This window comes from Gobio gobio (assembly GCF_949357685.1).
Source record: "Gobio gobio genome assembly, chromosome: 5".
NCBI lineage: Eukaryota > Metazoa > Chordata > Actinopteri > Cypriniformes > Gobionidae > Gobio > Gobio gobio.
Window position 1 is genome coordinate 60,571,224 of NC_137101.1, and position 14,147 is coordinate 60,585,370.

Genomic DNA, 14,147 nt, shown 5'->3' on the forward strand with positions numbered 1-14,147 from the left:
CGGGAGTGATTTACTGCGCACGCAAGCATCAGTTATGCGCTCGGTTATTAATGGCATTATAATGCTGCCATAGAGGTTATTCTTCATGCAGCGGCCGATTTAAATCAGGATTAGTTCGATGAGAGGCAAGCGGTTGTGCCATCTACACTGGATGACAATTTCCTCACATCAACGTGAGAGCATCTCCTTGCCACCATCTCCCGATCTCCAAATCTCTAAGTAGTTATTTGGCTCTCTAGGGCAGGGGTGTACAACCCTGCTCCTGGAGGGCTACCGTCCTGCATATTTCAGTTCCAACCCTGCTCCACCTGCTCAACACACCTGTCTGTAATTATCAAGCAGCCCTGAACACCATGATTAGCTAGCTGGTTCAGGTGTGTTTGATTCAGCATTTGCCCTCCAGGACCAAGGTCGGACACCCTTGCTCTAGGGGGTCTGGGGGCAAATGCTCCCCCTTTTGAAAATGTAGTATATTTTCAGACGTTGCCACTTACTTTCATATTTACATGCTGAAAGGTGATTCTGAAATCCACTGCCGCTTCAATATAATTGTATATCTCCTAATTAAATGTATAATCAAGGCCTACTTCAATATTTATCTTTCTATATTGTTATAATGATTTTTAATGATTCTTTCAAGTTATGATTTTACTTAATCAATATGACCAATAACAGTTTCTTCTTTTATATTTTTCTAAAGTTTGTATTTGGTCTCTGAGTAGTGACTGAGGGTCTGTCCTAGGGATGTGTGATGTTTCGCTAAACGCTTGATTTCAGAACATGTGCTTGGATTTTGGAGGCATCACACACCCCTAACCTGACGGGAGTGCAGTAACAGTGTTTACTCACTTAGCCCGGCTTCCAGATATTAAATATGGATTTGTTTTTCATTTCATGTTATAGTTTATTTATCTGCTGTAGTTTTAATCAAACTATTCCCAAGCCACATTCAGGTCCAACTGACACTGGATAAGAGGCGATTTTCTAGTTCTTGTATGTGTGTGTGTTACATGTTCTGTGCTGGTCTGTTGGAGCTATCTGACCAGTCCTCATGACACCCCCAGATCACCAGAGCACCAGTTTATGACATCCGGGGCCAACAACTACCCTAATCTAGGGGGATTTTGTGACACACACCCTGACAATCTCATTTATCTATTCATGTGACAAATTGTTTGGACTTTTTATGTTTCTTGTACCAATCAGAATCCTCCACCTGGCAGGAATGTTGCTGCTAGACCTTGAAAACAGTATAACTGTTGAGAAATTGTATGTACGATAGGCTGGTAGAGGAAGCACGGCCTACGAACACTTGTGAGACTTGAAGCTGGCTTAAATTGATTGCAATCCTGAATCTTGGTCTTCATTTTTCACTACTGGTCCTGGGTCTTAAACTGTTACTCAAACAATGCCAAAGGAAAAGAAAAAGCATCAAGGCAAACTTTAAAGAGATGAACAGAAGTGGCCTCTCGCCTCTCGTGTTTTTTGAGCTGTTTCTCAATATGCGTTCTTGTCTGTATTTGTGTACTTGTATCATCAGTCGCTGCCCAAGTAATGCTCCAATTCAAAGTTCACATTTAGGAAACTACAGTTCAAATTCCCAGATGTGTTCCTGCTCCACCCCTTTTATCGAGGATCCATCGAGAGGTGACTTGTGTGAACGTAAGACAGCCAGGTATCCCAGAATGCATCCCACAATAACCAAAATATAGTTTAAAGAGTTTTTCAGGTGAGAAAGTAGTTGTTTGAAGCTCATATCTGTGGTTTATTGCTAAAGATAGCAGCAGTTTGAACATTTAATCTGAAGTTTTTTTGGAGTTGTGAGATCCAGTTGATCACCGGGCGCTCAGCTCTCATGTACTTCACTGAAAACAGCCTTTCCTTGGCTAGACCTTCTGACGTTTGCCACTGGATCTGATGTCTCTGTAGTGGTTAAACACGAGAAATTATTCATCTTGTGTAGAGCAAACAGGCGATTTTAGGTCTCATGAACCTATAATTTGTTCCTGGGCAAATCGTTTTCGCTGAGGGCAAAGTGAAGTTTCATAACTTTATATATTTAGGCTAGTTAACTTTACCGTCATAGCCTACTAGAGCGCTGACTTTTTACGTTTGACTGAATTGTTTTCTTTATTTCTTGTTGGGGGCTATTATTGATTATTTAAACTGACATTTTAACAAAAAGAGGGTTGTGTTTGTCATATTTAATTTTATTACAGTGAAGATAACCAGAGTATATATTCACATATTGCCTGAACCACATATTAATAGGTTGAGATTTATATTTCATTTTGTTTTAAATATACATGCAGTGAAGATAATCAATGTATGCTTTGCCTGGACCACATTTGTGTGGCTATTAATGTTTAATATTCTTCAAATAAAAACGAAGAGGCAGAGTGGTGTATTAAAATATATTTTGTTTTATTATTGCCTAAAATATACATACACTGTTCCATTTGCAGAATTACTGGACTGTGTCCTCCCGTCCTCAGGAGTTCATTCTGCTGAATCGAACTTGGCAAGCCCAAACTACCAAGAACGTAAGAGTGAAACTCTAAAGCATTCATGCACATGAACTTCAATGACATCCCATTCTTCAATCTGTAGGGTTTAATATTGAGTTGGCCCACCCTTTGCATCTATAACAGCTTCAACTCTTCTGGGAAGGCTTTCCACAAGGTTTACGTTTTCCACAAGGTTTGTGTTTATGGGATCTTTTGACCATTCTTCTAGCAGTACATTTGTGAGGTTAGGCACTGCTGCTGGACGAGAAGGCCTGGCTCACAGTCTCCGCTCTAATTCATCACAAAGGTATATCTGTGTTTACCAGTTTCAGATTGTAGAGGTAGCTCCTTGTTTAGCGATAAACTCCTCCTCATCTTTACCTATGCCTTTCACCATAGTTATTTTCGCTCTGCATGTGAGATGCCGGTTTTACCGGTAAGTCGAAAACGATAAAATATCCCCCTTCTCTATTGCGAAGCTATTTCCACACTGTTGGCAGGTTTAAAGCTTCTCTCCAGTGTGAACTCTCATGTGGCCTTTAAGACTCCTTTTTTTAGTGAAACTCTTTCCACACTGTTGGCAGCTGTAAAGCTTCTCTCCAGTGTGAACTCTCATGTGGACTTTAAGACTTCCTTTTTTAATGAAACTCTTTCCACACTGTTGGCAGGTATAAGGCTTCTCTCCAGTGTGAACACTTGTGTGGCCTTCAAGATGCCCTTTATGAGTGAAACCTTTTCCACACTGTTGGCAGGTGTAAGGCTTCTCTCCAGTGTGAATTCTCATGTGGACTTTAAGATGCCCTTTATAAGTGAAACTCTTTCCACACTGTTGGCAGGTGAAAGGCTTCTCTCCAGTGTGAATTCTCATGTGGGCTGTAAGATTCCCTCTTTGAGTGAAACTGTTTCCACACTGATGGCAGGTGAAAGGCTTCTCTCCAGTGTGAACAATTGTGTGGCCTTCAAGATGTTCTTTTCGGGTGAAACTCTTTCCACACTGTGGGCAGGTGTAAGGCTTCTCTCCAGTGTGAATTCTCATGTGGGCTTTAAGGTGTGCTCTTTGATTGAAACTGTTTCCACACTGTTGGCAGGTGAAAGGCTTCTCTCCAGTGTGAACAATTGTGTGGCCTTCAAGATGTTGTTTTCGAGTGAAACTCTTTCCACACTGTTGGCAGGGGAAAGGCTTCTCTCCAGTGTGCATTCTCATGTGGACATTAAAATGCACTTTTTGAGTGAAACTCTTTCCACACTGTTGGCAGGTGTAAGGCTTCTCTCCAGTGTGAATTCTCATGTGGGCTTTAAGTTGCCTTTTTTGAGTGAAACTGTTTCCACACTGTTGGCAGGTGAAAGGCTTCTCTCCAATGTCAATAGTTGTGTGTTTTTTATGGTTTGCTTTTATAATAAAAATCTTTCCACGTTTTTCACGGGTGAACGGCTTCTCTCCAGTGTGAAAATTCCAGTGGACTTTAGGTTGTCGTTTTTTAATTAAACTCTTTCCAGGCTTTTGAGTGATTTTTTGTTGCCCATCCGGATCTTTCTCTTCCATTTCATTTAGTTCTTGACTCTCCATTTTTAGTGCCATCAAATCTAAAAGAGACAAAAACAAGTTTAATGGCACAAAACAACAGACATAAAGACATTAAAACTTTTAAGGCAAAACAAAAAACATATACAGTTGTGTTCAAAATAATAGCAGTCCAACATCACTAACCAGATCAGTCACTGTTTTTGGTAGAAATTATATTTCTACATTGTGTAGCGAATTAGCTCTGAGGGAAAATATTAATATTTATTCATAACTCATTATGATTATTCATTATGATTTATTATGAATACTTGAATCAGTTAAATAGATTAACTTGATGTAGCTACATTAACATTACAATCATTCAATCAGTTCGTCCTAAGGACGTTCAGTATTGATTATTAATTTAATTCTTAGAAAAGGATATTTTTCATGGCCACAGAAAAATAATAATTTTTTTGAATTTACCTAAGTGCTTAGAGCGCATAGCAAGATCGATCATTTAAGGGACAATATGTTTGCAGGCACAGAGTCAGGACCAACATACAGGTGCAGGTCATATAATTAGAATATCATCAAAAAGTTGATTTATTTCACTAATTCCATTCAAAAAGTGAAAATTGTATATTATATTCATTCATTACACACAGACTGATATATTTCAATCATTATTTTAATTTTGATGATTATAACTGATAACTAACAAAATCCCAAATTCAGTATCTCAGAAAATTAGAAAATTGTGAAAAGGTTCAATATTGAAGACACTTGGTGCCACACTCTAATCAGCTAATTAACTCAAAACACCTGCAAAGGTCTCAGTCTAGTTCTGTAGGCTACACAATCATGGGGAAGACTGCTGACTTGACAGTTGTCCAAAAGATGACCATTGACACCTTGCTCAAGGTGGGCAAGACACAAAAGGTCATTGCAAAAGAGGCTGGCTGTTCACAGAGCTCTGTGTCCAAGCACATTAATAGAGGCGAAGGGATCGAAAAGATGTGCTAGAAAAAAAGTGTACAAGCAATAGGGATAACTGCACCCTGGAGAGGATTGTGAAACAAAACCCATTAACCTCTTAACAAGCGCTCCATTTTTGAGAATTCTTTGAAAACGATATACCCAAATGAAAATGTCTGCAGCTCTTAAACCCTATGGTCTATATTCATAAACCTGGTCTTATTTTAAACTAGACACTTGAAATATTGCTACCCAAGAGTCATAATAACTCAAAGTAATATGGGAACAGAGTAATATACATGTAAATATACATGTAAGTGACTCACGTTTTTTTTTTTTTTTTTTCACTTAGGGAAAAAAATATTATAATTTAATGTTAAGAGCCTGAAAATAACTTAAATATAAAACTGAATGTCTAATCATGTCATGATTCAAATATGAGGATGATTCTCTCAGTAATGTGGCTTCTGTGAGCTTTTATGTCAAGAAAAGTCTAGGCGTCATTTCAAAAAGGCCATTTATTTCAGAACATTTGCTATTGTAAAGAGTAGTTTTTCATTCAAATAAATCTGCAATAAACTGCAATAAACTACTAATTATAATGGATAAACAGTTACTGAAAAACTAAAGCAACTATTTACAGAGATTACAAAGTGTAAAAAGCTAATTTAGCTGATAATAAGTGTCAGTAAGAGTCTGCGCGCTCCACTGCAGTTGCGCCATGGAGAACGCGCAGCCAGCGCACAAACAGTATTCACCAAATCCTACTTACGTAAACTGCGCAAGATAATGCCTTTTGATTGGTTACTAAGTCCATCAATCAAACCTTTGTTGGAAAGGCATTGGCTGGGCACAGAGTGCCTTTATCCAACGAAAACCATGGGCGCAATGATTGACAGCTCACCAAGCCTGTAAGGCACTTCCTCTATATGATGCATCCCAGAAGAGACTCTGATTGAAGGAGAGAGACGAGGGTTGATCCGTTGCACATGGGAGAAACTATTCTAGCAGGGGGAGTTTGCCAGACACGGATTAGAATCGATATTTCATTGAAAATGGACATGATTGATTACGCTAACTCAAAACTCTCTTGCAAACAACGGAGGATTTTTAGTTTTTTCCCTATTTTTTCGTTGTTTTGGATTAAAAAGTGGGATGCATTTTGAAGAGTGGACTCTTACACAGAGATGTATGCGGGTGTTTATTGGATTCGTCCGATCTGATCTGAACGACAGGAGATGAAAGATGAGTATCGCTAATATTTTGCTAATGTTTACATGGACGGTCCTTTAGCGTTTCATTTAACCCTTTCCTCTCTGGTGTATTTATTGCAAAAACAAGTTCAGAACATGAATCTTGAGTGTTTTAGCTTTCAAATGATGCATAGTTTGTGATAGTTGATTGAATATTTTGTATAAAACAAAAGTAAATAAAAGTACACCCCCCCCCCCCCCCCCCACTTCCGTCAACCCACGATCCGATGCGGGTTAAGAAGTTAAAAAATGTGGGGGAGATTCACAAAGAGTGGACTGCAGCTGGAGTCAGTGCTTCAAGAACCACTACGCACAGACGTATGCAAGACATGGGTTTCAGCTGTCGCATTCCTTGTGTCAAGCCACTCTTGAACAACAGACAGCATCAGAAGCATCTCGCCTGGGCTAAAGACAAAAAGGACTGGACTGCTGGTCCAAAGTTATGTTCTCTGATGAAAGTAAATTTTGCATTTCCTTTGGAAATCAGGGTCCCAGAGTCTGGAGGAAGATAGGAGAGGCACACAATCCACGTTGCTTGAGGTCCAGTGTAAAGTTTCCACAGTCAGTGATGGTTTGGGGTGCCATGTCATCTGCTGGTGTTGGTCCACTGTGTTTTCTGAGGTCCAAGGTCAATGCAGCCGTATACCAGGAAGTTTTAGAGCACTTCATGCTTCCTGCCCATGACCAACTTTATGGAGATGCAGATTTCATTTTCCAACAGGAAGCCCACAGGCCGAGCGTGTCGTGTCCATGAAGCAAATGGAGAAGAGAGAGGGAGGAGAGAGTGCATCGTTCCTTATGAGGTCTGCAGGAGGTCACCGCCTCCTGAGGTATAACAAAAGAAAAAGTAGGAAAAGGCAGAGAAAGAGCTGTACAAAGCTGTACTAACAATGTACCAAATTTTGACAGACACAAATGGCCAAGGACAAGGTGGTGGATGAGGAAAATAGGAAAAAGGACCAGGATGTGGTCGTGGCTGTTTTGCCTGAGGAAAGAAAGGACATTGGAGAAATTAGTGCCCTATGAGTGAAAAACCGTATTGTGACTGGAATGGTGACTAAAGTTAAATCAGACTGAGAGCAGAGTGGGGCAGGGGAGGTGGGAGTGGTCAACCTCAGAACAAAGGGAAAAGAGGGAAGCAGAACACACACACAAACACACTATGCAAAGCAACTCCTCTGCTCACAGCAATGAAAAAATGCTCTGTTCCATTAAAATGTGAAGATGAAGCTGGCATGACATTCAAACATTGTTTTCTACTCTCTAATGCATGTCCAGTAAATGTATTGAGACAAAATGTAATGTGTAAGTTAGGCATTTCATTGCTCTCTAATCCAGAAGGCATAACAAAAGGGGCCATTCAAGCAATGGTCAAAATGAAAAAAAAAAGAAAAAGATTTGCTTAACGAATATTAATTGAAATTGAAAGATGAATTTTTATGCGACTCTGATATCAATAGCAAAATGTAAAAAAATTATGCCTGAATCTGAGTCTATGCCAGCTACTGATTTACACAGTACTTCACATGTCTCATGGGGGCCTGATTACCAGAATGAACAGAAACGTTTTCTACAATGTGAGGATTTGCTGTCTATGTCATGGTTATTAAGGTCTGATAGAAAAATTGCACTTTCTGTTGAGTTATGGGAAGAACACACCGAGTATTCTGATGTTCTTAATTCTGTTCCTCATGTCCCACTGTCAAAGGCAGACGGTGACCACTGGGAAGATTTGGGCCCATTTGTGAAAACATGCATGTTTAGTACGGATTGGAAAGATACTGCAGAAAAAGATGCCAAATTTAACCCCATCTTATCTGCATATAAAAAAATATATAAGTCAAACTGATATTGAAGTTGTACTGTACTATATGGCTAATTAAAAATGTGGAACTAGTAGTTATTACACCAAAATCTGACTATAGACTGTGCAAACCACAATATCCACTGAAAAAATATTACACCAGTGTTCAAGTCACTAAAAGCAGCTGGCATTTTTGTGGCCTTGTGACAATTTGCCCGTACGTACAGCAATTTTCCCAGTTAAAATGATAAGAGAGGCTTGCCAGCACACAGAATGGTGTTTTGTACACGACTTACTGTGCGTTCACACCAGACGCGACTTGCATGAATAAATTGCGGTTTTTACAATTTACCAGATTGTCCGACCTCCTCACTCACTTTCTTCCAAGCAAGATACTTTTTTTCCCCTGTTTCTATAAAGTACCGTATTTTCCGCACTATAAGGTGCACTTAAAAGCCTTTAATTTTCTCAAAAAACGACAGTGCGCCTTATAATCCGGAGCGCCGGTGTCTGTTTCAGAAAAGCAAACCGTTTTACGGCTACCGTAGTCAGTAAACACCGGTGTAAACACAGTCCCACACCACTTGTGTGTGTATATAAAGACCCCAAAATGACACCTTTCAAGAGACACGCTTACGACGCAGAGTTCAAGCTCAAGGCTGTCGGTCACGCAGTAGAATATGGGAATAGAGCAGCAGCGAGAGAATTCAACATTAATGAATCAATGGTACGTAAATGGAGGAAGCAAGAAGATGACCTGCGCCAAGTAAAAAAGACTAAACAGAGTTTCCGAGGGAACAAAGCGAGATGGCCACAGTTAGAGGACAAACTCGAACAGTGGGTTGTTGAACAGAGAGCAGCAAGTAGAAGCGTCTCTACAGTCACTATTCAAATGAAGGCAACAGCGCTAGCACGGGACATGAACATCGATGAATTTCGAGGCGGTCCTTCTTGGTGCTTTCGTTTTATGAAAAGACGTAATCTCTCCATCCGCGCACAAACTAACGTCTCGCAGCAACTGCCAAAAGATTACCAAGAAAAGCTGGTCACTTTCCGCGCATACTGCAAAAAGAAGATCCGGCCCGAGCACATCACCAACTTGGACGAGGTTCCCCTCACCTTTGATATTCCCGTGAACCGCACTGTGGAGAAAACTGGGACCAGTATGGTGTCTGTACGCAACACAGGGAATGAGAAGTCATCCTTCACTGTAGTTCTCGCCTGCCAGGCTAATGGCCAGAAACTTCCACCCATGGTTATTTTTAAGAGGAAGACCTTGCCAAAAGAAAACTTTCCAGCCGGCGTCGTCATCAAAGCTAACCCGAAGGGATGGATGGATGAGAAAAAGATGAGTGAGTGGCTGAGAGAAATTTACATCAAGAGACAGGGTGGCTTTTTCCACACAGCTCCGTCCCTATTAATCCATGCGCGCCCATATCACCGATGCTGTCAAAAAACAAGTGAAGCAAACTAATTCGGAGCTTGCCGTCATTCCGGGTGGATTAACTAAAGAACTCCAGCCACTAGATATTGGTGTCAATAGGGCGTTCAAAGCTAGACTGCGAGCTGCGTGGGAGCAGTGGATAACAGAAGGTGAACACACGTTCACCAAGACGGGGAGACAGCGCCGGGCGACTTACGCCACTTTCTGCCAATGGATCGTGGATGCCTGGGCTGATATATCAGTCTCAACTGTGATCCGAGCTTTCACGAAGGCAGGAATAATCTCTGAACTGCCAGGCAACAGCAGCGACACTGACTTGGATAATGACAAGAGGGAACCGGGCAGGTTGGATGCCGTAGTCGCCCAACTGTTCAATTCGGACACTGAAGAAGAAGAATTCGAGGGATTCGTGGACGGGAATGAACTGAAAAAGTGACCTTTACGTGTTATACGTAACTGAACACTGTTGAGTTATGCACTAACGTTTGATTTAGTGGTATCAGACTGTTTCTTTTACTACGTGTTTAATGAATTAGGGAAAAGTTCCCCTCCACGTTTGGGAGAAGAGTGAGCAATGAACTGAAAAAGTGAGCTTTACGTGTTATACGTAACTGAACAATGTTGAGTTATGCACTAACGTTTGATTTAGTGGTATCAGACAGTTTTGAAGGGTCAAGGGTCAAGCCAAACATCACTTGTCTCTTCATCAGACACATATCCTTCAAGAATGATTTTATGTTCAAAATTAAAATAAGAATGAATGATAATCAAGTTATAACCATTTTCTACATTTCATAAATCAGTTCTCTATATTCAAGGAGTGATTTTGGATATTGTAGTGTTTTAGTTTCTGTGTGCTTTTGAATCCACATTCGTCAGGTGCTGTTCTGAGTCTGTGTCAAGACGTGCTGACAGGCAAATGTCCTTGGTGTTGTAATAACACTCCAGGGAGTGAAGAGAGCTCAGCATGTGTTAACTGTATGTCTTACTGAAGTGACCCCTGGGGTCATCTATGTAACAGCTATGGGACTCTTTGGGGACTCAGAGAAATGTACCTCTTTGATATATTCTTCTTTCTTTATAGAATAGAATAAAGTCAGTTCTGAATTAGAGTTAGTATCAGCATGTTTTGGAGAAGTGCTTTGTTGATAGTTAGTTAAGATGTTCCGACCTTGATGGAAACTGTTTTTCTGGGGAACTTTGTGTGTGCGTCTCATGATTCTGTGCAGATCCCGTATTGGAGATGGTCCTTTCGGGAGACGATTCTAGACTTGGAGGCGTCTTTTCTGTGACCTCCGAGGTCATTGAGGACTAATCTGGGCCTGGGCGACATCAAGTCTACGCATTTTTAGTAATATATGCTCCTATCTGTCTACGTGTGGAAAGTTGCTTACGTTGCATGTTGTTAGAACCAATCAGAATTATTCCACATGGCAGTAATGACGTGTCTAGACCTTGAAAACAGTATAACTGTTCAGAAAATTGTATGTATGTTAGACAGAGGCGGGGAGACTGTTAGAGGGAGTGCGGCCTACGAACTCCTCATGAGTTGGCTTCTGCTGATGAAACTGCAAACTATTCTTCAGTAAATTTTTCTTTAATTAATCTGACTCCTGACTCCTTGTCTTCATTTTTCACTACTGGTCCTGGGTCCTAAGCTGTTACCCCAACAGTTTCTTTTACTACGTGTATACTGAATTAGGGAAAAGTTCCCCTCCACGTTTGGGAGAAGAGTGAGCAAGGCTGGGAGATATTGTTATATGCACATCAACGTTTGAACAACGTTACCATGGGAGTGAACGGAGTTGACAGAACGCTTAATAAAGTTTGACTTTATCTGACTGTTTTGTTGACATTCCCTTTAGCACAGCTCCATCTAGTGGATGCATAACGCAAATCCAGGCAAACGTTTGACTACAGTATCTTCTATTCTATGCGCCTTATAATCCGGTGCGCCCTATATATGAAAACAGTTCTAAAATAGGCCATTCATTGAATGTGCGCCTTATAATCCGGTGCGCCTTATAGTGCGGAAAATACGGTATGAAGATGTATTGTACAGCTCCGGTTATCCACATATGATTTTTTCCTCATTGTTGTCACTACTAGAGAAAGCTCCTGATTGGCTAATGAGGTGCGAATATCCATCAAAGTTCAGATTTCTGGTGTGAATCAGGTGTGACACGTGTCAAATGCCCGAAAAGCTCAATTCACACGAATCATGCTGCTAAATGTCTATTAGCGTCTTTGCATTGACTTAACTCACGCTTAGCGCTTTATTCGTGTCTGGTGTGAATGCACCTTTACAAGCAGTAAATGAAGCCGTACATGCGCGCCTAAAATGTTCCAAACCCTTATACGATTTTGTCACAAGTGCCGAGTAAAATGTCTTTTCTAGCTATGTGCTCTTAAAGTCGAACATTTATTCCAAATTATGCAATTGATGAGGCACCATTGAGCTCAATTGCTCATGGAAAAGGCCCCAACCCTCATGATAAAATAATGGCCATGGATGAATTGGGCTTACTATCATGGTCTGAGAGTTATTGTTGTGGCAGCCTCACCAACCCGAATAAAGTGCGGGATCAAGGTTACATGCTGGTAAAGGCCAATTTATACTTCTGCGTCGAGTGCACGCAGAGGGTACGGCGTACCCTACGCATAGACGCGTTGGATACGCCGTACCCTACGCCGTACCCTGACGCGCACCTCTCCAAAAATGTAACAACGCGTCAATTCTACGCGGACCGCAAGCGCTGTGATTGGTCTGCCAGAACCCTTCCCTCAGGTCAATAAATAAATAAAAAATCTGCGATAGGAGTGTGTGTGTGTGTGTGTCCAGAAATTGGATGATAGTTCCTTACGTCTGCTATAACACACTATTTTGCAGTCCAGCGATTCTTTATGGTAGTAAATAAATACATAGATCCGCTGAATATAGTTTATTTATTTTCTCATTAAAACCAAAGATGTTAATCAGTAATTGTATATCAAGAACAGGGACACATTAGGGTATATTTCGTGAATGAAGTCTCCGCAACAACAATCGCTTGCTGAGCCACCGCTGCTGAAAACAGCGGCCACGAGCTCCGCATGGTTTCACAAATGCATTCCAGCGCCAGATCGCCTTATTTAACTTTACTAATCAACTAGAGATGCTTAATTTGTATTAGATACAACAACTCAAGCTGCAAGAAAAGCCGCTCTCTCACTGCTGCTGATATTCCGACATGAATGTACAGATTCTACACAACAAGCTGCTTCTTCTTCGGCTGTTGTCTTGATTACACCAACATGCCCGAGGACACTGCCTTCTAGCGTCTGCATGTGGAATTGCACATTGACGCAGACAACAGCGCAGAAGTATAAATGCTCACGACGGCGTCGGCTACGCGCGTAGCCTACGGCGTACACTCGACGCAGAAGTATAAATGGGCCTTAACAAACGTCCCTGTCCAAAGAGGTAAAGCCCATTGCAAAGCCCATTGGCCCCAAATTAAGTGGCTAATGATGTCCTACAATGGAAATTAATAAAACACAAATTTACTTTAGCTGAACAAATAACTTTTTTCTAGAGCTAAAAAAAAAAGAAAAACTTTTTTCCCTTCAAAATTTACTATTATCACTGTAAAGCTGCTTTGATCTATACCAGTAAAAATTCTCCCCACAATAAGAATTTGTCTTAGGGCTGGGCGATAAAACGATAACGATAATTATCGCTAAATAATTTCCCTCGATAAAACGATAACAACAGTTTGATAAATGCTCAATATAATACTTACGCGCTATGTGTAATGCTGCGCATGCGTTTTGCAGACCGGCTTCTGTGTGCTGCACGCGGTGTTGTCACAGTGGCCAACAGGCTGACAGGCTTGGAGGAGTTGAGCGAGAAAAATGAGCGGTAGTGAAGAAAAATTCAGAGCTCACGACCAGCTCCGAGGACACAGATACACTCACCTAAAGGATTATTAGGAACACCTGTTCAATTTCTCATTAATGCAATTATCTAATCAACCAATCCCATGGCAGTTGCTTCAATGCATTTAAGGGTGTGGTCCTGGTCAAGACAATCTCCTGAACTCCAAACTGAATGTCAGAATGGGAAAGAAAGGTGATTTAAGCAATTTTAAGCGTGGCATGGTTGTTGGTGCCAGACGGGCCGGTCTGAGTATTTCACAATCTGCTCAGATACTGGGATTTTCACGCAAAACCATTTCTAGGGTTTACAAAGAATGGTAAACATCCAGTATGCGGCAGTCCTGTGGGCGAAAATGCCTTGTTGATGCTAGAGGTCAGAGGAGAATGGGCCGACTGATTCAAGCTGATAGAAGAGCAACTTTGACTGAAATAACCACTCGTTACAACCGAGGTCTGCAGCAAAGCATTTGTGAAGCCACAACACACACAACCTTGAGGCGGATGGGCTACAACAGCAGAAGACCCCACAGGTTACCACTCATCTCCACTACAAATAGGAAAAAGAGGCTACAATTTGCACAAGCTCACCAAAATTGGACAGTTGAAGACTGAAAAAATGTTGCCTGGTCTGATGAGTCTTGATTTCTGTTGAGACATTCAGATGGTAGAGTCAGAATTTGGTGTAAACAGAATGAGAACATGGATCCATCATGCCTTGTTACCACTGTGCAGGCTGGTG

The 14,147-nt window shown here is 41.1% G+C and overlaps 1 protein-coding gene across 1 annotated transcript in view; it reads right to left on the reverse strand.

Annotated features, from left to right (window-relative positions):
• Positions 1-2,401: 2,401 nt before the first annotated feature.
• The window catches only part of LOC307126071 (uncharacterized protein), a 33,267-nt gene continuing 21,521 nt past the window's right edge, over positions 2,402-14,147 (reverse strand). Inside the window, exon 3 of the mRNA XM_079816442.1 lies at positions 2,402-4,091. Coding sequence (XP_079672568.1) covers positions 3,010-4,091 — 1,082 coding nt within the window. The 3' untranslated portion in view covers positions 2,402-3,009. The remainder of the gene's footprint in view (positions 4,092-14,147) is intronic.